Genomic DNA, 22,605 nt, shown 5'->3' with positions numbered 1-22,605 from the left:
CTAACATTTTTTTTCCAACCATTTCCACATTTATTTTAGGGTGGGCTCATGTCTAGGGCATCTTTATAATTCTTCCTTGGACATGTGTAATAAAAAGTGGCCACTTAAAGCATTTGCACCAAAATCTCTAAAAGACGTCCATCTGACCTATATGTGCCCACCCTATTCAAATTGACCTAAGAGTAAGAGTACTAACGAAGTATCGCTAGGCAGAAATGAACATTAGTGAAAGATTACTATGACATGCTTGTGCTTACGAATTAGCGCTAGCAAAACTTCACCTGCATTTGGCTGGCCAGATGCAACTTCACATTTTAGTGAATTAGCGTAGTGGTAGCAAATTTTCAAGTGTTCTGGATTGTTCGCTGCCAAAAATTCGCCCTTCAGTGAATTTGCCCCATACTGTCTCCTGGGGCTCAACCGGGAGGAGCAGTAGCCAGTACACACCTAGGGGCAGATTTACTAAGGGTCGAATATCGAGGGTTAATTAACCCTCGATATTCGACTAGGAACTAAAATCGTTCGACTTCGAATATCGAAGTCGAACGATTTAGCGCTAATCGTACGATCGAAGGATTATTCGTTCGATCGAACGATTAAATCCTTCGAATCGAAGGATTTTAATCCAACGATCGAAGGAATATCCTTCGATCAAAAAAACACAGGCAAGCCTATGGGGACCTTCCCCATAGGCTAACATTGAGTTTGGTAGCTTTTAGCTGCCGAACTAGGGGGTTTAAGTTTTTCTTAAAGAGACAGTACTTCGATTATCGAATGGTCGAATAGTCGAACGTTTTTTAGTTCGAATCGTTTAAGTCGTAGTCGAAGGTCGAAGTAGCCCATTCGATGGTCGAAGTAGCCAAAAAAACACTTCGAAATTCGAAGTTTTTTTAATTCGAATCCTTCACTCGAGCTTTGTAAATGTGCCCCTTAGTTCCTGGCAAAGTATACCTATTTTTAGGTATGAATAACCGCTAGCAAAGTTGGGATTGTTTACACTGAAGAAGAGGTGGTTAAAGGAGAAGGATAGTCATCTTGCACTTGGGGGTGCCAAATGTTAAGCACCCCCAAGTGATTGTATTTACTTACCTGAAACCCCAGGCCAGTTCCTGGCAAAGTATACCTATTTTTAGGTATGAATAACCGCTAGCAAAGTTGGGATTGTTTACACTGAAGAAGAGGTGGTTAAAGGAGAAGGATAGTCATCTTGCACTTGGGGGTGCCAAATGTTAAGCACCCCCAAGTGATTGTATTTACTTACCTGAAACCCCAACCTCTTATCAGCACAAAACTGCACAACCCAGGGTTATTCCAGCGAGCACCACGGAGCTATGCTCTTCCAGCTTCTTCTTTCTATAAACTTCCTGGGGCAGACGCATGCACAGTTGATTGAAATAGCCGAATTTTTAGTTTACTGCACATGCGCTGCCGCGTGAAGAAAGAGGAAGACGGAAGAGGATCTCTGTGGTGCTCACTGGTATAACACCGGGCCGGTGCAGCTTTCTGCTGATAGGAGGACCGGGGTTTCAGGTAAGTAAATACAATCACTTGGGGCTGCCTAACATTTGGCACCCCCAAGTGCACGAAAACTTTCCTTCTCCTTTAACGCAAAACAAAAGTTGCTTCATTTATTTTTCTGTTTTTCACTCCTGAAGTTTGGGAGAGGGAACTTAAATTGCTATTGCCATCCTAAAATACCAGACATCACTTCCTAGAGCATGTGCATTTGCTATTTAGAGCTTTAGTAACTAGAAAAAAAAATAGGCTTAGAGTGTTCACTCTGTGCATGCTTGTGCCCTGGCTGGGGAAATTCTGAGCTACAGAATAAATCAATTTGCAATAGAACATGCATACCTCCCAACTGTCCCTTTTTCGGAGGGACAGTCCCTCTTTTGACAGCTCAACCCGCAGTCCCTCATTTGTACTGGAAAGTCCCTCTTTTCTCTGCACTGAACAGCCAGAAAAAGAAACAAAGTTTCTTACTTAATTGGCTTTTAGCAGAGAGCCCAGAACAACTAACAGATGCAAATAAGATACTTTGTAACAATTTTGAGACACAAAAACACAGTTTAGATAAGGAGAAATATTTACAAACTTTCATAACCTGCCAAATTTTCTAAAACAATCATGGTAATTAGGGGGTGTGGCCACAGAAAGGGGTGTGGCCAAAAATTGCTGCGCTACATGCGGAAAAATTTTTTTTTGTCCCTCTTTTTACTTCCAAAATGTTGGGAGGTATGGAACATGGAATATAAATTCATTAGAATAGAGTCAAGAACACCAACATTTCTATAGGGAATTACATCCCTGCCATTAAAATTTAAAAAACTTATTGTAAATTATACTGTACAAACAGTGTGTGGCATGCACAATGTTTCAGGGGTCTTCCACATCCATTCCTTATGTGCAACCCTATAGCACCCAACAACAACTGCAACAAAGTTACAAGTCGGTATATGTGTGTAGGGAAGTGTTATGTGCCCTTTCCCTAACTGCATAACCCTGTGACTAAATCTGGATCCACCAAAAGCATGGCTGCTGCTTGCACTGCAGTGAGAAAGTTTTCAGCCACAGCCTGCCAATCAGCAAGAAGATTTGCTTCTGACCTTGTGACCTCTCACAAAAATGAAAGTGAGGAGCCAAAATGAAAGTGAGGCTAAGGTTAACCAGGAAGAAGAGAAGAAGAAAGCATGGTCTCTGCACAGTGACAGAACTACTGAGAGCAGACTGAGATCTCTCCTCTCTGCTGTGAGTGTTTCTGCTGATTTATCTGAGTAGGAAGCCAGGGATTCCACCTATAGAATATTTACCCATATAGGGAATCCCATAGTCAGGGAGTTAGTTAACCCTTTCCAGTCAGCCATCATAGTGACTGAAACTAGTGCAGCTGCCTGAGCTATTGCTAGGGAAGTAATCCCTGAAGGATAGATAGGACTTCAGCCTTGTAGTGAGTTGCCAGCGTGTACACCGGATCTGGACTGTGGATTTCCCATCAGCCTCCGTGGATCTCCTCAGGAATTCAGGAAGCCTTTCCCTACACCAGCATTTCAAGCTCAGTGTGAATTAAAGCTGCCAGACTGCTTCCCTGCATCTGCTCTGCCTCACAGGATCTCTTTCTTGTTTCATTATCACTGGGAGTTGGTGAGACCTTCACTTTACACACCCTGGGGTGCATCAATCTAGTGTGGCAACACATATCTCTTCTATTACTACTTTGGTATATCCCCTCAGACCTCTAGTGTGCACACTCACCATTCTTAAAGTGACAGTGGACATTTTCAAACCAAGTGTGATACTTATATTATATTGTCTTGTATTCATTGTATTATTGTTATTTCACTGTTATTATTGCATTGCATATATTGCATTTATAATATTACATATTACTGCATATCTGCCTATTGTGTGGTTTATTGTCTGCTACAATTGTTACCAAAATCACTGCTGTTGCAGTTCCCATGGAGATGTATGCCACCAATATCTGGTTTTAGCCCTGGGTGGAGGCACTTAACTTATCCAAACCCTGAAAATCTCCCACATAGCGGAGGCTTGGGATCTATACTGTTAGCGCCACAGTGTGGCCTTGGATATTCCTGCCAAGAAAGGGTTACATGTGTATGCGTTTGTTTTGAAAATATATAAGGGAACGATAATAAACTCTCTGATACTTTATTTGTTAGGAGGTCTCCCTGCAGACACAAAGAGATTCACTGAGATAAAAAAAAGAAGGTTCCATCTACAGATGTGAAAAGTGTTTTTTACAGTGAGAGCTATTAAGATGTGGAATTCTCTCCCTGAATCAGTTGCACTGGTAGATACATTATATAGCACCATGAATGATGATGAATACCTACACAGTTGAAAGAAAATGGAGATGACAGATGAGAAAGAGAATAAGTAATAGAAGAGTGGAAGGGCAACATCACTGGGGGGTGCCAATTAGCTAGGTATCCTAAAGTGATTTTGATAGCTTACCTCAAATCCTAGGCCTGCAATACTCTTCAGTGAAAAATGCACAGTTGTTGAGTACAAGGTTATCAATTTGGCACCCTCCAGTAATTAAGTCTTTCACTTGTGCTTTGAACAGCAGCAGTCACAATACCCCATGTTTAACTGCCACTGCTCCTAATGTTTTTAAATTGCAGGAGTCCTGTCTGACTTACACACACAACTGTAATGGCAAGATGTGCCTGTCACCATTCTGTGTGCTTCAACCAGGACACATGCCATTAAATAACATTAGGAGCAGTGGTATACAAAAAGGGGGTTTCCATGATAACTAGATAAATATTTGAGAATATCCATTTGATAGAGCCAGGGCCCCTTGTCCCCGCCCAACACAGCCTGCCCCCCCCCAGATTCCACCCACTCCACAACACAGTAAAAAGGCCACAAAGACATCAGCGCTAAAAACAGTAACACACAAGTTATAAAAAGCCATTGGTGGCCAGGGTCCCTCTACAAGTTAAAAAAATCATTGGTGGCTATGGCCCCCTATAAATGAAAAATAAATTGGTGCTAGGGCCCCCGATAAAAAGTTCGTTTTAAACTTTGGCAGTCAGCCAACCACAAGTGAAAAAAGAAATCATTGGTGATCAGGGCCCCCTATAAGTAAAAAAAAAAAAAAAATATAAAGTGGCCAGGATTTCCCATAACAGTTTTTAAAAAAACATTGGTGGCCATGCTCCTCCAAAAAGAACAATACAGAATGTAATAAAACTATTTGTCTAGTAAATGTCAATGCTTTGCTGCTGGGGCCCCTGTTAGATCGGGCCCAAGGACTCACTTCTCTTTTGCGTGGAAACACATGTGCTTTTGTTATGGTGTCATTTTTCCCATAATTCTTCCTTCAAATGATATTATGCCAATAATTAGTTAATTTATCAGACCTCATGTCTTTGTTTTATGACAGCAGATAGCAGATACTGTATTTTGTAATTGATTAAAGGACATCTTTATAATCCTCCAGGCTAAGAAATACATTCAGTCACTACCAAAAATACCAAAGAAGGAATTTCCCTTGTTGTTTCCAAATGCAAGTGATTTAGGTAAGTACTTTTTTATTTAATTAAAAATCTAATTTGCTTATAACAGTTTTCACAACTTGAAAATTCTTGTCCTTATTTTTACATGCTTTTGATTCGAAGTCGAAGGATTTTTAGCGTATTCCATCGATCGAACATTCGAATGGAATAGCAGTCTATCAGGTGCCATAGAAAGTCTGATGGGGCCTGTTTGGGCCTCTGTGTACTTTGAATGCCAGGGCCTATTTTGACTCCCAGACTAGAAATGGCTTTGGTGCTACCATTAAAACAATTTCCCTTACTTTTAAGCTTTGTACACTGTGATAAATGAATATATGGCATGGCATATGGGAAGAGCAATTTACACTTATGTTTCACTCAGTAACTGCTACACACATGCCCTCCCTGTATACATTGTTAGAGCACTCCTGTCATTGCAAAAGAAAAAAAGTGTTCACATTTTGCCAGTTTCTTAAAAACATTTGTACTTTTTTACATTAGCTCTGGTTGACTGGTAATGGTATCTACTACTACTCTCAGTCTATATTGCCGTTGAACCGAAATATTTCAACGCAAAGGCGCCAAAATTGATGAATTGACTACTGTAACACTCAAATAAGTTGTTTTTTTTTTTAAAAAAAAAAAAAAAAGAATATTAAGTCACACTATATTTGCTAACTAGGCACTATTAGAAGTAACATTAGACTTCCTGTTTGGCGCCTGAGGTGATGGAAACACAGAGGTAGAGCTCCTGCTTACCAGGGTGGAGAGTCGGCACATAGAAGCTGTTCTCTTCATTTGAAATTTGTTTGTGTTGGTTCCCGGAGTGAGGAGAGCCAGAGGAACAGTATATTACTCGTATATTACATAGGCAGAGTCTCTCTTCACAATATTTTTATTTTAATTGTTGTTCAGATCCTAATACTATTTCGATCACCTTGGAAAAAACTTTTTTTTTAAAAAAATTTTTTAACTGAATTTGAATACTCGTAGCCTGGTCCAGGGAACCGCATTCAATTTCTTCATTCTCTTTTATTTATATGGCACTTGTGGATTTGTGGTGTTTTAGGTTATTTTAGCTCTTTTAAGAGATAGGTTATGTAATATACGAGACCACAGTCCTCAGTGTACTACTTTCTCCCCGTGTGGGGTCCCAGGGCTTAGAAAATAATAGGCAGCAGTTTCTTTGGGACTTCTCCACCACTACACTATTTTCCTTTTCCTACTTAATTTTCCTTGAATGACGGTCCTGGTTCTTTTTTCTCAAACTAATTTTGCTAATGAATTACCTTGTGATTTTATAATGCACTAGCACTTGCATAAATTATTTATTTCGAACCACACCCAGTCTGTGACTGTGAATATTTGAGCACTTGCACATTATAACTTATTGGAATTTTGAATCTATTACTTATAGACTCAGTACATAATTTAACAAGTTGGCACTGGCTATTTTTAATATACAGAAAAAGCAATTCTATGCTTTTATGAACTTGTTGTTTTGCCAATTGTTTAATATCTATTTAAACCTATTAGAATGTTTTAATTAACCAAGCAAGTTATCTTTATCAGCACAAGCACTTTATATTTAGCAATTGATTGGTTCACGTTATAATTTATATAAATAATTTAACTTCGAGAGTGTGGGGGCTTTTTCTCATTTTTTGAATAGTTGTTAACAGTAATTCACGCCTCCGATTCTCCAGGAGGTAACAATTAAACTTAAAGGACTGCCTTCCTTCTTTGTATTTCTACTCTCTTATTGCAGCTGAAGTAGCCAGACTCATTAATTACAATTATTGAGACTACAATTAGTAAAGCCATCGATAAACTACAGGAAAAAATTTCTGACATTTCAGGAAAACTGTCTACACATGATAAGCGATTTGGAGAGATTGAAGACGCAGTTTCTCAAGAAGAAACAATTGATTCTCTATCCAGGATTGACTCTTTAGAGAAACAAACTCAAGAGCTAAAGTTAAAACTTGATGATTTGGAAAATAGATCTAGGAGAAACAATCTCAGATTTATTAACATTCCAGATTCTTATCAGAATGACTCTTTATATGCTCTGATCTCTAAAACAATTCCTCTCAAGCTTGGTCTCCCTCAAGAATGCTACAATGTTAAGATAGAAAGACTCCATAGAATTGGACCTCCTAAAATATTACATCCCATGAGACCAAGGGCTGTGATTGTAAAATATCTGGACTATTGTGACAAGAACAGACTATTTCAAGCCTATAAAAAAACCACATACACTAGAAGTGGAAGGAAATAAAATATTGATATTTCAAGATTACTCGTTGCTTCTTTCCCAAAAACAAAGGGAATTTTCCCAAACTTGACAGTCTCTGTCCAATTTACATATCTATTTTTAATTGATGTATCCTGCTAGACTTAAAATATTTTTGACTTCTGGAGCTAGAATCTTTAGTGATCCTAGAGAGGCATCTGCATTTACTTCTCAACTGGAAAAGAAAAACATTGAAAACCTTGTTACAGAAACAAAATCCAACTCAAAATTCAGCTCTCCCCCCAAGGATCAAAGGTGGAAGAGATATGAGAATCCTCGCCAAACCAAATTCTCTAATGACTCGATACCTTCTCAAATTCAGACCAAATCCAGGTCCAGATCTAGATCTCCGCTGCCTCCTAGAACAAGTAATCCTCCTCACTCCAGCGAAGAGGACATGATTTCTGACACTTGACTTTTAAAGGGATTTCTCCAAAATGACCCTGTTGCAGGTGTTGTGCTCTCTGTTTAACTCATCTCATTGAGAGAGTTTGAGTTTTCCATCCTTAGGGAAAAAAGGAAGTGTGATAAAACTTGATTTGCTATTTTAGTTCTATAAGTTACTTTTTCAGTTTAATATGCTAACATTGTCATATATTGTTTGCTTTGCTTTGTTTATACTAGTGGACTTAACTATTTATGTATTGTTCTATTTAAATCTGCCCGGACTCATTGTTCAGATTGATGGTCTCACCTAAAACAAATACTTTATCCATTGTCTCCTGGAATGTAAATGTGTTAAATCACTTTTCAAAGAGGAGCAGTATACTTAAAAGTTCGAAAAATACCAAATGCGACATAGCATTCCTACAAGAGACCCATCTTAATGGTTCAGAGAATGCTTGGTTGCAAAAAGACTGGGTAGGTGAGCTAGCCTTCTCTCCTGCTGTTAATAAAAAATGTGGGGTAGCTATATTATTTCATAGAAAATTGAATGTTGCTGTTATTAAGTCGACTAAAGATGAACTTGTCAGATTTATTTACACCGAAGTCCTCATTAATGATGTTACTTGGCACTTATGTTCAGCTTATGCTCCAAATAGGTCCAAAAAAGACTATTTTTTGCTAAAAAAAAAATTTCTTCGCTTCCTGCTGATAATATTATTCTGGCAGGGGACTTGAAAGAGTCCTTTCTCAGTTCATTGGATAGATCTGATTGGAAATTGAATAATCCCTGTAAAAAGTCTACTCTCCTACATGATTTCTGCAAAGACACTAATCTTACTGATGTTTGGAGGCTTTTTCATCCTGCTGAAAAAGATTTTACTTTTTTTTCATCTGCTCATCACGTAGGAACAAGATAGACTTTATTTTAATTTCCAATAATCTGATAAATAGAACTATTTAAACAAATATAGGTAACATTGATGTCTCAGACCATGCACCAGTTTCTCTTGTGCTTTCCAAGTTTCCTGCCCCTAAAAACTATGTTTCTTGGTCTTTTCCTGACTCACTTAGAGAAAATCCTGACTTTATTAAAATGCTACATAACAGATGGGATCTGTTTTTAGATGAAAACAAAATACACTCTAATGACCCATCATTATTGTGGGAAACTTGGAAGGCAGTGGCTAGGGGGGGGAGATATCTTCATTTAAGTCTCACTTCTTTAAAAAAAAAGTTTTTTGAGCTAAGTAAAAGTCAGAGTGTCCTTTATCTTCGCTTTAAACTTAGGAAAGCAGATCAAACCCATCTATCCCTACTCTGTATGTATGCCAAAAAAAATTGCATGGAAATGGAACACCCCAGAGTGCCTGACACTGGCATTGTGGGAAGACCTCATCCATAAAGCAATACCATTATACAAACTAATATATATGAGATGAGGCTGCCCCAATAAGTTTGAAAAGATACGGGGACCATGGATAGGATTAGATGATAAAATCTGAAGGTCTTTCCCAATTATCTCACTCTTGCATCTCTTACCCCACTCTAGGAATAAAGGTACAGTTTTGCAGCCACTTGGGCTTCAATTAATGTAATACACATCTTATGATACTAAGAAAGAAAGACACAACAATATAGGTTGATTACACTCTGTGTTCATTTTATTGATTTTATTTAAGAAAATTTTCATGATAACCACTGTGACAAACTGTGATTAAAAATGTTCAATAAACAGAAATATTAAAAAAACAACAACAAAAAAACAGTTACTTTGGCACATTGTATGGGAGTAGGCTGAAACATTAGTTTGCAGTATTTGCACAAAAATCTGCAGTGCAATATCTTACAATACAGTAGTGTGCCTAACACCTTTAACATTTACCTTGGCACACAAACAGCCTCTAGTCAGAATTGTTTAATTTACATATACGCTTGAATTTGATCAATTGCAGTATACTCACACCAAAACTACTAAGCAACAACACTCAAAAGAAAAAAGAAATAAGCTAACACCAAGAATACCAAAAATAGAAAATAAACAATAAAAAAAATAAAGAACAATTTCTTGAGAGCAGCATTCGCGGAGTAGACGAAACAGACAGGGTGTGATCCGCCATTGCCGCATCATTGTGGTTTGTTTTGCACCGCTCCACAAAACAACATACTTCTGATTTCAAGGCCAAACATTCCACTAACAGTAGGTTTACCCTGGAAAACTACACATTATTAGAAAGAGCAGATTCTGGCAAAAATGAGTAAATATATCTATGTACTCCAAACTACCAAGTTGCAATTCTTTCCTAAAGTTATAATTTTTTTATAGAAATTGGTGAATCTTTTGCAAAATGACCTTAAAGGACATGTCAACCTCCACAACAAGAATTTAATCATTAACATGCCTCACTACAGTCTTCACATACCTGTTACTCACGTACTTGAAAAGCAAAGCACTGAGCTGTTTGGTTGATTGCAGCTTCCTGCTTCTTCTCTGCATGATCAGCCTCTCTCCCCCCTCCCTTCGGAAAGCGTCTTGATGCTTGGCGATGTGCACATGCGCACTTTCTATTATTTAATCTTGCACATGCGCATTAAAGAGGACTCGGGCTTCGGGTAAAAAAATCAGCCGCATCATCAGTGACCTCTATACACGCCTCCTCAGGAAGAGTGCAACCCGGAAAAAATGGCCGCCGGGTAAAGGATTGTATAGAGAAACAAAGAATGCATCGGTGCAGGGAGGAGGAGGCAATTTTCACAGTTCGGGTTGGGATAAGGTAGGCTGCCAAAACTGAAAAAAGGCTGACATTTCCTTTAAAGCTTGCAGCATCATATCTCCCACACATCATTAGGTATCGATGTAAAACACACAGGAGTCCACATATTGATGTCCAATATGTATTGGTTTACCTAAGTATGTGGCATATAGGGGGCCCCAAACTGTAGACACCCCATTCGAACTATCAGTTCTGTAATTCCAGATACTGCAAAATCAACACATTTACAGCAATTTTGGGGGGGCCGAGGTAAAAAAAAGTACATTCAACCTATAAAACTATATATTTTCAGGAAGTATGTATGTATGTATATTTTTATTTGTAAAGCGCTCCTTGAGGGCAAAGCACCGTACAGCAAAACAATAAATTAGTAGTAACAAACAAGGGGTCATTGGAATAAAAAGTAACAATAAGTGCATTATTAGAAATACAATTCACATAAATATAAAAAATATAATTACAATACAGATTAAGTGCTCAGTGTCAAGGAAACAAAAGGCTAGAGGACCCTACCCCGTAGGGCTTACAGTCTAAATGGGTTTAACATACAGACACAATTCAGAGGGGTATTAAGGTGCTGTGGGTTACAGTTTGTTACACTGTTATATAAGTGCCAGTTCAGGTGTTATCCAGGTGCTCCCAGAGGTAGTCTTTGAGTTTTGTTTTAAAAACATTGAAGGAAGATTCTCTCCTGAGAGATTCAGGAATGGCATTCCAAATATAAGGAGTCGCAAGAGAGAAGGGTTTGATACGGGAAACAGCAGTAGTAGTGGGGGGTACAACCAAGCGGTTGCTCTGAGTGGAGCGGAGGTTTCGGGCAGGAACTTATAGAGAGACAAGAGATGAGATGTAGTTAGGTGCAGAGGAATGAAGGGCTTTGAAGGTTATGAGGAGGAGCTTATAAGTTATTCTTTGTTTTATAGGAAGCCATGATAAGGACTTCAGCAGCGGAGGGGCCTGTACCCTTTTGGATGAGAGGAGTATAATTCTGGCAGCAGTGTTTAATACAGACTGTAGAGGGGAGAGATGGGAGTTAGGGAGGCCAGTTAGTAGAGGGTTACAGTAATCTAGTCTGGATAGGATGAGAGCATGCATGAGCGTCACATTCCCCCAAATCCAAATTGGGTAGGTATGTCTTTCTACTCCAAAGTACCAAGCCGCAAACCGTTCCTAAATCTGGTGATTTTGGTAACATTGCCAAAAATCACATAAAACTTCCACTTTGCAGCATCTTATGTCCCACATACTATCAGGTATCAAGATAAATCTGAAAGCTTGGGATCTACTGAACAGTTTTATGTATAATAAAGTATAAGCTTACCTAAGTATGTGGAATATAGGGGCCCCAAAATATAGACCCCCACTCTCCATGCTATCCATTCTGTAATTGCAGATACTGCAAAATCAACACATTTACATCAGTTTGGGGGGGGGGCAAAGGTAGAAAAAAGTACATTCACCACAGAAAACCAAATATATACAGAAAGTACAAATTCCCCCAAATCCAAATTGGGTATACATGTCTTTTCACTCCAAAGCACCAAGCTGCAAACCTTTGCTAAATTTGGAGATTTTGGTTACATTTCCAAAAATCATCTCAGAACTTCCACCCTGCATCTTATTTCCCACAAAATATTTTTGCGTTAGCATTTTAGAATACATTTAGAAAAAATGTTGGCATTAGTATATGGTGGCCCAATAATTTGACATACAGTATGCGTGAGGGCCAGATTATGTAAAAAAAAAAGTATCGTCATATAATGAAGTCTATGGAGCTGACTTGGGTCCATAAAAATGCTTTGGGGGCCACATCTAGCCTGTGGGCCTCCAATTGGACAGCCCTGGCATAGGCTATTCTGCAGAACAAAAGAAATGCCTTTATGTTATGTTGTTTATTTAAGTTGACGTGCACGATATATAACATTTTCCCTGTAGAATATTTTCTGATTCTGGCATTTTTGCAGCTTCAGGACGTAATAAATCTCAAAAAAATTCAAGTTTTTTTATCCCAAAAATTCGACTTTTTACTGAAACTCGAAAATCTCATTTTTTTCTGGAAAACGCAACTCCGCCATTAATATATGCAATTAATTAAGTGCACCCTTAATGTGCACTTTTGTAAACAGTGAATTACAGTTAGTTTGCACCCACTGTAATATCCAACTTGCCTCAAGTGGCATTGTCTCTGGTAACTCTAACAAACATTTTTATTTTTTAAAATGGAAATTCAGCTCTTCTAGTGCAAACCCACCCATTGCCACAAAAAAGAGATCAGCACTGGAAAGTAAGGGGGAGGCTTTAGACCTGGGCCATCCATAAATTACTTATTGCTAATGTTAGAAGTGATTTGTCGATGACTTCCATAGTGGCCTTGTTATTGCTGCACTGCTGAAAGAAGAACTAAATCCTCAAAATAAATATGGCTTAAAATTTCATATTTTAGGCACCAGCCTAAAGTTTCAGCTTCTCAATAGCAGGAATGATCCAAGACTTCAAACTTGTCACAGGGGGTCACCATCTTAGAAAGTGTCTGTGACACTCACATGCTCAGTGGGCTCTGAGCAGCTGTTGAGAAGCTAAGCGTAAGGGTAGTTGTAACTAATCATGCAGCAGGCTGGTACAGAAGCCCAAAACATAGTATATAACATTTCTGGCCTACTTCTTTAGTTAAGCATTAGTTCTCTTCCTAAATCTTGTCGTTAACACAGTAAAGTATTGTATTTGTTATTGAAACAAACCTTCTATCTTTTGGTAGTTGAAGCTTAAATTGCTTTAAGACATTTCCCTCAGTTTACATTTTTCTGGATAATGCACAATTTTTTCTGGTACGCAATAACAATGTGACAGTAGTGGTGCATATGCTTCCTGTTCATGCTCTACCTGTTCATGGAGCTTTGGAGCCTGTTATAAATGTGTTTATCAAATTTCCAGTACGTTCTTTTCTGTTCCAAAGCTGTAGATCTCTTGGAAAAGATGTTGGAGTTGGATGTGGAAAAACGACTAACAGCCACAGAAGCACTTGAACACCCATATTTTGATGAATTCCACGATGCTGATGAGGAAACAGAGGCACCACCTTATGATGATTCCCTGGAAAGAGAGAAAATATCTGTGGAAGAGTGGCGTAGTAAGGGTCAAACTTTTGTGACTAACAGAAAAATGTAAACCTGTAATTGTGCCACCTCCAGACAGTATAACCAATGCCTTTTTAGTGAGCCTGGAGCCTATGGGCAATAAACAAATCAAAATATAATGGAATTTGGGCAAATCGTTTAGAAACCTAGTTCACTTTTAAGTTAACTTTCAGTATTTTGTAGATTGGCTAATTCTAAGCAACTTTCCCACTGGTCTTACTTTTTTTTAATGGTTTTGAATTATTTGCCTTCTTTTGGCTCTTTTCCAGCTTTCAAATGAGGGTCACTGACCTCTTTCAAAAAACAAATGCTCTGTAAGGCTATAAATGTATTCTTATTACTATTTATTACCCAGCTTTCTATTCAGGACCACTCATATTCATATTTCAGTCTCTAATTTAAATCATTGCATAGTTGCTACAGTTATTCGGAGCCTAGCAATCAGATTGCTGATATTGCAAACTGGAGAGCTGCTGAGTAATAAGTTAAATAACTAAAAAATCACATATAATAACCAATTTCAAATTGTCTTAAAATATCACTCTCTACAACATACTAGAAGTTAATTTAAAGGTGAATAAAAATGGTCTCATAGTTTCAAAGCTTGTTCCCTGAACCACAAAACATATTAGGAGCTGATCAGTATAGAAAATTTTAAAATTCTACACCTTTGTCCATCACAGCTAGCTTCAAAACATTCACTATTAAAAAGACAAAGACTAAGTTACAAAATACTGTAAACATGGAAACAGCTTTCAAAAAACTAGATCTGTGTTTGAGTTCTCTTTCTTTTCCTTAGAGTATACATATGAGGAAGTCATTAACTACACACCCATCGTTAGAAAAGACTCCAAGCGCAAAAGCGGAATGTCAATAAAGGATGAATTTGAAGGAACCTGTCCATTGCCGTAATGACATCAATAGTTACAAATTCATACATATCAACACTGCAATGAATTCACAGCCATCATCATTTATATAGTGATAAGTTAGACAGGGGACAAAAGATTTACATACAATGGTGATAAGGACCTGCTCCCAGGAAAGAGTTTTAGTAAGGCTTGAAAGAAACCAAAAATATTTTAGAGAAATTGTACCCTAGGAAAGAAGTCATACGTATACTGGATTGCCTACATGACTGTTTTAGTTGGGAGAAGATGTCATATATGTTTTAGTAAAAACACATCTATGTGGCAATCCTTTAATTTCTGATTTCTAAGTGTTGATATCATCTGAGCACAAGTGAAACCGTATGATTCATATTTGAATAACCACCAATATCCACTGACATTTTAATATGGTGATAAGAAATTAAATGCACAAGATAAAGTAGCTATTTTTTTGTTGATTTTGCTTTACCTAATAAATAATTAGTTTTAAATCTGGCAAGCATCAATCGTGGCATGTTTCCTTGTCTGTATTAAAAAATAACGTCTAACATGCATGTGTTATTATATTTGTACTTTGCAACGCTACCTAAATATTTATGGGGTTACTGGGGATTACCAGAAATGCTTTTTGCAGAGTCAAAAAAGTTTACTTGTTGTGCTACTTTTTCAATACTGAGCTTGTGTTCGATGTGAAAATAGTTAAATTGTTTTAACATCTTATACCCTAAAGTCTATAGAATTTTTCACTGCCCCTTGAATGAAAACTCCATATTATACTATTATCTAACTCGTGCAGGTCAGGAAGTTTCTGACCTCTACCAGGCCTACGCCTTCCCTTCTCATTCCAGTCCAAATGTTAAGAAGGGGCTTAGCTACCCATGCTGGACACCTGCCTTCGTAGGTGGTCACAAATTACTTCAAATGGGGACAGGCTTGGAACAACACTATCCCACCAAGGATTAGAGAGACTAGTTGCAATGCACGCTACAGCTCACCCACAGTTACCCACACTCATGCAGCAGGCTCCTTAAAGGAGAAAGAACGGTTTAAATGAAGTAAGCCTTATCAGAAAGGTAAACCCTCAGGAGTCGTCTGTCAAAAGAAACATTGCTTCTCTTACCTTCCTGCCTTCAGCTTTAACCTCCTTCCCTGGGCGTGAGCATGCTCAGTTTGCACCTCTCCCCCCCCTTCTCTGCTGTAATCTGAGCCCAGAGTTTAAGTGAGAAGGGAGAGACTCAGGCAGGATGTGATATCACACCAAGCTGATACAGCAGCTGCTATCCTAAACAAACAGAGAGCTTCTAGAGCTGTTACTCAGGTATGGTAAAACATTTTACAGAATAAATATAGCATTCTATCTTGCACTATTGTTGCTAATCTATTGGCAATAAAATGCCTCAGTAGCTTTCCTACTCCTTTCACTGAGAATGATCTAGGGGGTTTTGTTAATGTTTATAAGAATGGAGTCAAAACTAATTCAGAACACATATCATAAAAAAACTTATGTCCCACCGTTCTCATGAGCTTTAATTACCAAAGGTCAACTATGTGACCCCATGTCATTTGATGTCAAAACCCATCTGTTTAAGACATTCTTAAAACCAAAGGTATCCAACCAATAAATCAGATATCGGTTATTAAAGCAAATAACTATACATAGTCAAAATAAGTGTATTCCATTTTGTAGACCACCTTAAACATTAGTCACAGTTAAATGTACCCTCAAGAACACTTAAATGATATCCATGTATGATATAAGAGTTGTATGTTCAAATAAAATGCTATACCCAGCATTTGCCCCATGCTTTAATAAATCCTGTCTGCATAAAAGTTGACCATTGTTCAAATAACACATCTTATTGCTCAAGGATGACATTTCTATAATACTATCTTTCTAGATACATTTCATACTTAAATTATCTAATCCCTTGCTGAACTACACATCTCTGCAGGAAACCAGTTCAAGGTTTTGACTACTATGATATCACTGCAGTAGTACTGTACTACAGGTTAGATTTCTGACAATGTCAGAACAAAGTTCATGGACATTACTTTTTAACTGCTATGAATAAAAAACCATTCTGAGCTTGAATTCATATATCACAACAATAGGATTAACCAAACCTAAATTTATATATTTACAGTTGATAATCTTTTAAAGAAAAAGTTATTAATAATAATAATAATGGATCCATATTCATAACTTTCATGGTTATTAAACATATACATCTTACAATATATCTTTGATAGTTTCAAATATTTTATCACATGACTGGCCAGGTCATATAATAATCCAAACTATCAAAGGTTTATAAGATGTATATAGAGTACTCTTTCAATTGCTTTTCCTTATCCTAATTATATCAATAAGTACGTTATCATGTTTGTTTATAAAAAAAATTGCCAATTCATTGACCTGCGCAGGATTTCCTTATGTGCACCTAAAAAATAAAAGTTGTGCATATTGTAGTCAACTAAGACCAAATTAGTTGATGTTAGACTTATTACATTACTACCTCGATTCTGGGATGGCAGTGGATGAGATTTACTTAGACTTTGCTAAAGCATTTGATACAGTGCCACACAAAAGGTTACTGGTTAAATTAAGGAATGTTGGCCTGGAACATAGTATTTGTACCTGGATAGAGAACTGGCTAAAAGATAGACTACAAAGAGTGGTGGTAAATGGAAAATTTTCTAATTGGACCAGTGTTGTTAGTGGAGTACCGCAGGGCTCTGTACTAGGTCCCTTACTTTGCAACTTGTTTATTAATGACCTGGAGGTGGGCATTGAAAGTACTGTTTCTATTTTTGCAGATGATACTAAATTGTGCAGAACGATAGGTTCCATGCAGGATGCTGCCACTTTGCAGAGTGATTTGTCTAAAGTGGAAAACTGGGCAGCAAACTGGAAAATGAGGTTCAATGTTGATAAATGCAAGGTTATGCACTTTGGCAAAAATAATATAAATGCAAGTTATACACTAAATGGCAGTGTGTTGGGAATTTCCTTAAATGAGAAGGATCTAGGGGTCTTTGTAGATAACACGTTGTCTAATTCTGGACAGTGTCATTCTGTGGCTACTAAAGCAAATAAAGTTCTGTCTTGCATAAAAAAGGGCATTAACTCAAGGGATGAAAACATAATTATGCCTCTTTATAGGTCCCTGGTAAGGCCTCATCTGGAGTATGCAGTTCAGTTTTGGACTCCAGTCCTTAAGAGGGATATAAATGAGCTGGAGAGAGTGCAGAGACGTGCAACTAAATTGGTTAGAGGGACGGAAGACTTAAATTATGAGGGTAGACTGTAAAGGTTGGGGTTGTTTTCTCTGGAAAAAAGGCGCTTGCGAGGGGACATGATTACACTTTACAAGTACATTAGAGGACATTATAGACAAATGGCAGGGGACCTTTTTACCCATAAAGTGGATCACCATACCAGAGGCCACCCCTTTAGACTAGAAGAAAAGAACTTTCATTTGAAGCAACGTAGGGGGTTCTTCACAGTCAGGACAGTGAGGTTGTGGAATGCACTGCCGGGTGATGTTGTGATGGCTGATTCAGTTAATGCCTTTAAGAATGGCTTGGATGATTTTTTGGACAGACATAATATCAAAGGCTGATACTAAGCTCTATAGTTAGTATAGGTATGGGTATATAGAATTTAATTAAAAGTAGGGATGGGTGTATGTATGGATGCTGGGTTTTCATTTGGAGGGGTTGAACTTGATGGACTTTGTCTTTTTTCAACCCAATTTAACTATGTAACTACCATGCACACATGCTCAAGTTAGTCTTTACATTTTCCAATGTAAAAATAACATGCTTTCCCCCTTTATGTACTACAAAAAAGCTTCTCCTTTATATCCTCTTTATCCATGTTGCTTTAATGTGGAAAAGGAATCCATATCCTACAATAATCATAAACAAGTTAGATCACATTTTATTTAACAAACAAAAAGTTACTGGTCTCAAAATTCTTTAGTCCTTCATAAAATGTATCTTTCCAACATTTACATATCCTGTTACACATCACTCAGGGCCTAAGCTTTAGCCTTTACTTTCTTGTGAATCCTACTAGCAAATGATTTTGTTCCCGTGCTTCCTGTCTCACACTTAAAAATCTTTTTCTGCTAAAACATGTGAAAACGTGAAACATACTAATCCCATTATATACTAAGATGTATTTAATCTTTTAGCTCTGTACTTATTCAGAAAAGGTAAGTGAAATAATTGCATCATTGGCAAATATACCAAAAATTCACTGTAATTAGTGTCCCTAAATTTATTAGCAATTTACATGGAAATATAACGCAGTATTTAGGAAATAAGATTTGTCTATCTGCCCCACTTTTATACTGTAGACATATGCTCATTACATAAACACCATATTCTGGTTGAACAGTTGTGTAAAAAATCACTCCCTGGTGTAACCTGAGTATTACCAGTGTGCCCTTTAGAGCCAAATCTTACAAGTTAGAATATTTGTTGTATAGATTTGTTATTTGGGAAAAAACAAATCAACATCTAAACATTTGTGAACCTGATTTGAGTATGAAACATCAACATCAGTCCCACTTGAAGTTCTATGGATATTACTATTTAAGATATTTAGATCAGTGGAAGCAAAATATTATGGGGTGCCGTTTGTCCCAAATACATTCTGTATACAAAACTATCCCTAATACACAGAATGAATGTCTCATGTTATATAAGTATTTGTGACCATACACAGAGAAAAAAAATATATAAAATACTTATTTCTATTAAAGAATGAAAACAAAATCTGGTTAGTGCACAAAAGGATGTTATTATATCACAAACTCCATTCTGTACAGTTTAACAAGCAATCTGTCGCACAAATGTATAACCTCCATGTAACGGACACACTTATGTGCAAAGTTACTTACAGAATGAATTATGTAAAAACAAAGTTGGACATAATATATAATAGTGTAACTAACTAGTGCTTGTCAAGCTAGATTTGACTGACAAAATAGATATCTGTGACAGAAAGCAAGATTTTATAGTACAGGATCCATTCTTTCCACAAAATGACAGTTTTGTTTCACAAAACAGATAAAATAACCATTCTGTGAAGCAACACTGTCAGTCACATTCCTGAACCAATAAGAACAAAGCTTATTGCCATATACAAACAAGATGAGAAGTGGCCAGCTCTGCTCCACATGGCTAAGGCAAAGTATCTGACCTACTATAGAGGGCGCCCTCTAATGTACCCTGTGCTGCTGTGCTGCTGTTAAACACTACAGGTTCATAAATGGAAGTTTTTACAAATGGCTGAGAAATATAATGCTGTACTTATAATGAAAGAAAAGTATGCAAAACTTATATAAATATGATCATTTTAGGTGATATGGCTATTCTTATTGTTGTAACCTGCTTGTGTGGCCATTTTGGTTAAGGGCATTCCTGCTGTTTTGCCATTATCTTATGACTCACTCCTGTTCCTCTTCCTGTCTAAGCTGAGAGTAATAATGGGACAGGCCACACCCACCTGCGATGTTGTAGCTTGTAGTAGTCTCTTAATAATGTGCTTAGCTATAGTTCAACTACTACATAATAGCTTTAGCCAGAGACTTGGGACTGATCATGTGCACACATACCTCCCAACTGTCCATTTTTCAGAGGGACAGTCCCTCTTTTGACAGCTCAACCTGAGGTCCCTCATTTGTACTGGAAAGTCCCTCTTTTCTCTGCACTGAACAGCCAGAAAAATACACAAAATTTCTGACTTAATTGGCTTTTGGCAGAGAGGCCAGTACAGCTAACAGGTGCAACTAAGATGCTTTATAACAATTTTGAGATAAGAAAATAAGTAATTTTAACAGTTTAGATAAGGAGAAATATTTTCACATTTTTATAACCTGCCAAACTTTGTAAAATGAACATGGTAATTAGGGGGTGCGGCCACAAAATGGGTGTGGTCAAACAAATTGCTGCACTACATGCAAAAGAATTTTTTGTCTCTCTTTTTATTTCCAAAATGTTGGGAGGTATGGTTCAACTACTACATAATAGCTTTAGCCAGAGACTGATCATGTGCACAGTGCATACCTCTCAACTGTCCCTTTTTTGGAGGGACAGTCCCTCTTTTAACAGCTCAGCCTGCAGTCCCTCATTTGTACTGGAAAGTCCCTCTTTTCTCTGCACTGAACAGCCAGAAAAAGAAACAAAATTTCTAACTTACAAGAAGTCATCTGTAGTATGGGTACTTCAATGTGGTAAACAAATTACTCACCACGTAAGGGAAGTGGCCCAGGTGCACTGCCCTGAGCCCTCAGCATAGGGGGCGGACGAACCAAAATGTAAAAAGGAGCAGGCAGACTTCCAGCAGGCACCAATTCAAAGTGTAAAGATCTTTATTGTGTCCAAAATTTCTAACTTAATTGGCTTTTGGCAGAGAGGCCAGTACAGCTAACAGGTGCAACTAAGATACTTTGTAACAATTTTGAGATAAGAAAATAAGTAATTTTAACAGTTTAGATAAGGAGAAATATTTTCAAACTTTTATAACCTGCCAAACTTTGTAAAATGAACATGGTAATTATGGGGTGTGGCCACAAAAATGGGTGTGACAAAAAAAATTTTGGTCCTTTTTACTTCCAAAATGTTGGCAGGTATGACCATGCATTCTGTATAGTATGATGTGTAGGTTATATGAGCAGCCACTCCTGAGTACTTGTAGTAGTCTCTCATTATTAAGAGACTACTACAAGCTAATTGGTGCAAGTTTACAGCTAGGAGGAGACATTGGAGTTTAACTATCATATACAAAACTTATAACTGACTCTGAGAGTCAGGCAAAGCAGCCAGACAAGCACAGTAACTTCTGGTACATTTAATACAACATCACAAGGCCTGTCCCATAATTACTCTCCGATTAGACAGGAAGAGGAACAGGAGTGAGTCATAAGATAATGGCAAAACAGCAGGAATGCCCTTAACCAAAATGGCCACACAAACAGGTTACTACAATAAGAATAGCCATATCACCTAAAATGATCATATTTATATAAGTTTTGCATTATATATTATATATTGCAGCATTATATTTCTCAGCCATTTGTAAAAACTTCCATTTATGAACCTGTAGTGTTTAACAGCATCTCTTTTAGGAAAGGTTTGTTCATGTTTATTACTATGCAGCATAGGGGACATTAGAGGGCGCCCTCTATAGCAGGTAAGATACTTTGCCTTAGCCATGTGGAGCAGAGCTGGCCACTTCTCATCTTGTTTGTATATGGCAATAAGCTTTGTTCTTATTGGTTCAGGAATGTGACTGACAGTGTTGCTTCACAGAATGGTTATTTTATCTGTTTTGTGAAACAAAATTGTCATTTTGTGGAAAGAATGAATCCTGTACTATAAAATCTTGCTTTCTGTCACAGATATCTATTTTGTCAGTCAAATCTAGCTTGACAAGCACTAGTTAGTTACACTATTATATATTATGTCCAACTTTGTTTTTACATAATTCATTCTGTAAGTAACTTTGCACATAAGTGCGTCCGTTACATGGAGGTTATACATTTGTGCGACAGATTGCTTGTTAAACTGTACAGAATGGAGTTTGTGATATAATGACATCCTTTTGTGCACTAACCAGATTTTGTTTACATTCTTTAATAGAAATAAGTCTTTTGTCTCTATGTGTGGTCACAAATACTTATATAACATGAGAGACATTCATTCTGTGTATTAGGGATAGTTTTGTATACAGAATGTATTTGGGACAAACGGCACCGCATAAAATATCCTCTTTGTTCTGGTTAAAAAAAAAAAAAACATGACACCCAAGGATGGGGGTGGGTAGATTGGAATCCAGACAGGAAAACAGTGCTGGTGCCACAATGCACCAAATTGATTTGAAACTTACAAAAAATCAACAAAAAATCATTCTCAACTTGCTCACTGTATTTCCTTTAAATCTACCCTATCTTTCTTATAACCAATATAATATTTGGCTATAAAATATAAAAAGTTACCTTCTAATGTTTAGGCTATATACAAAATATTGCTTATACATTAGAAACCATGCTACTAATAGACACACTTTACAATTTATATTAGAAATAAAAC

General features: G+C 37.4%; 1 protein-coding gene across 5 annotated transcripts in view; it reads left to right on the top strand.

The window, feature by feature from the left end:
• Positions 1-14,997, top strand: part of LOC108708144 (mitogen-activated protein kinase 13) — a 204,330-nt gene extending 189,333 nt beyond the window's left edge. For 4 of the 5 annotated variants that reach the window (XM_041582011.1, XM_018246520.2, XM_018246525.2 and 1 more), the window contains 2 exons: positions 4,970-5,048; positions 6,884-7,400. In XM_041582011.1, the coding sequence (XP_041437945.1) occupies positions 4,970-5,048; positions 6,884-7,305 (501 nt within the window). In that variant the 3' untranslated portion in view covers positions 7,306-7,400. Of the gene's footprint in view, positions 1-4,969; positions 5,049-6,883; positions 7,401-13,431; positions 13,606-14,411 lie in introns of those variants that run through there. The other variant, XM_018246522.2, reaches the window with a different exon arrangement.
• The last annotated feature ends 7,608 nt before the right edge of the window (positions 14,998-22,605 follow it).

Source organism: Xenopus laevis, chromosome 2L (genome assembly GCF_017654675.1).
Source record: "Xenopus laevis strain J_2021 chromosome 2L, Xenopus_laevis_v10.1, whole genome shotgun sequence".
Classification (NCBI taxonomy): Eukaryota; Metazoa; Chordata; class Amphibia; order Anura; family Pipidae; genus Xenopus; species Xenopus laevis.
Note: the sequence above shows the minus strand (reverse complement) of the source record. Positions and strands in the feature narration are given on the sequence as shown.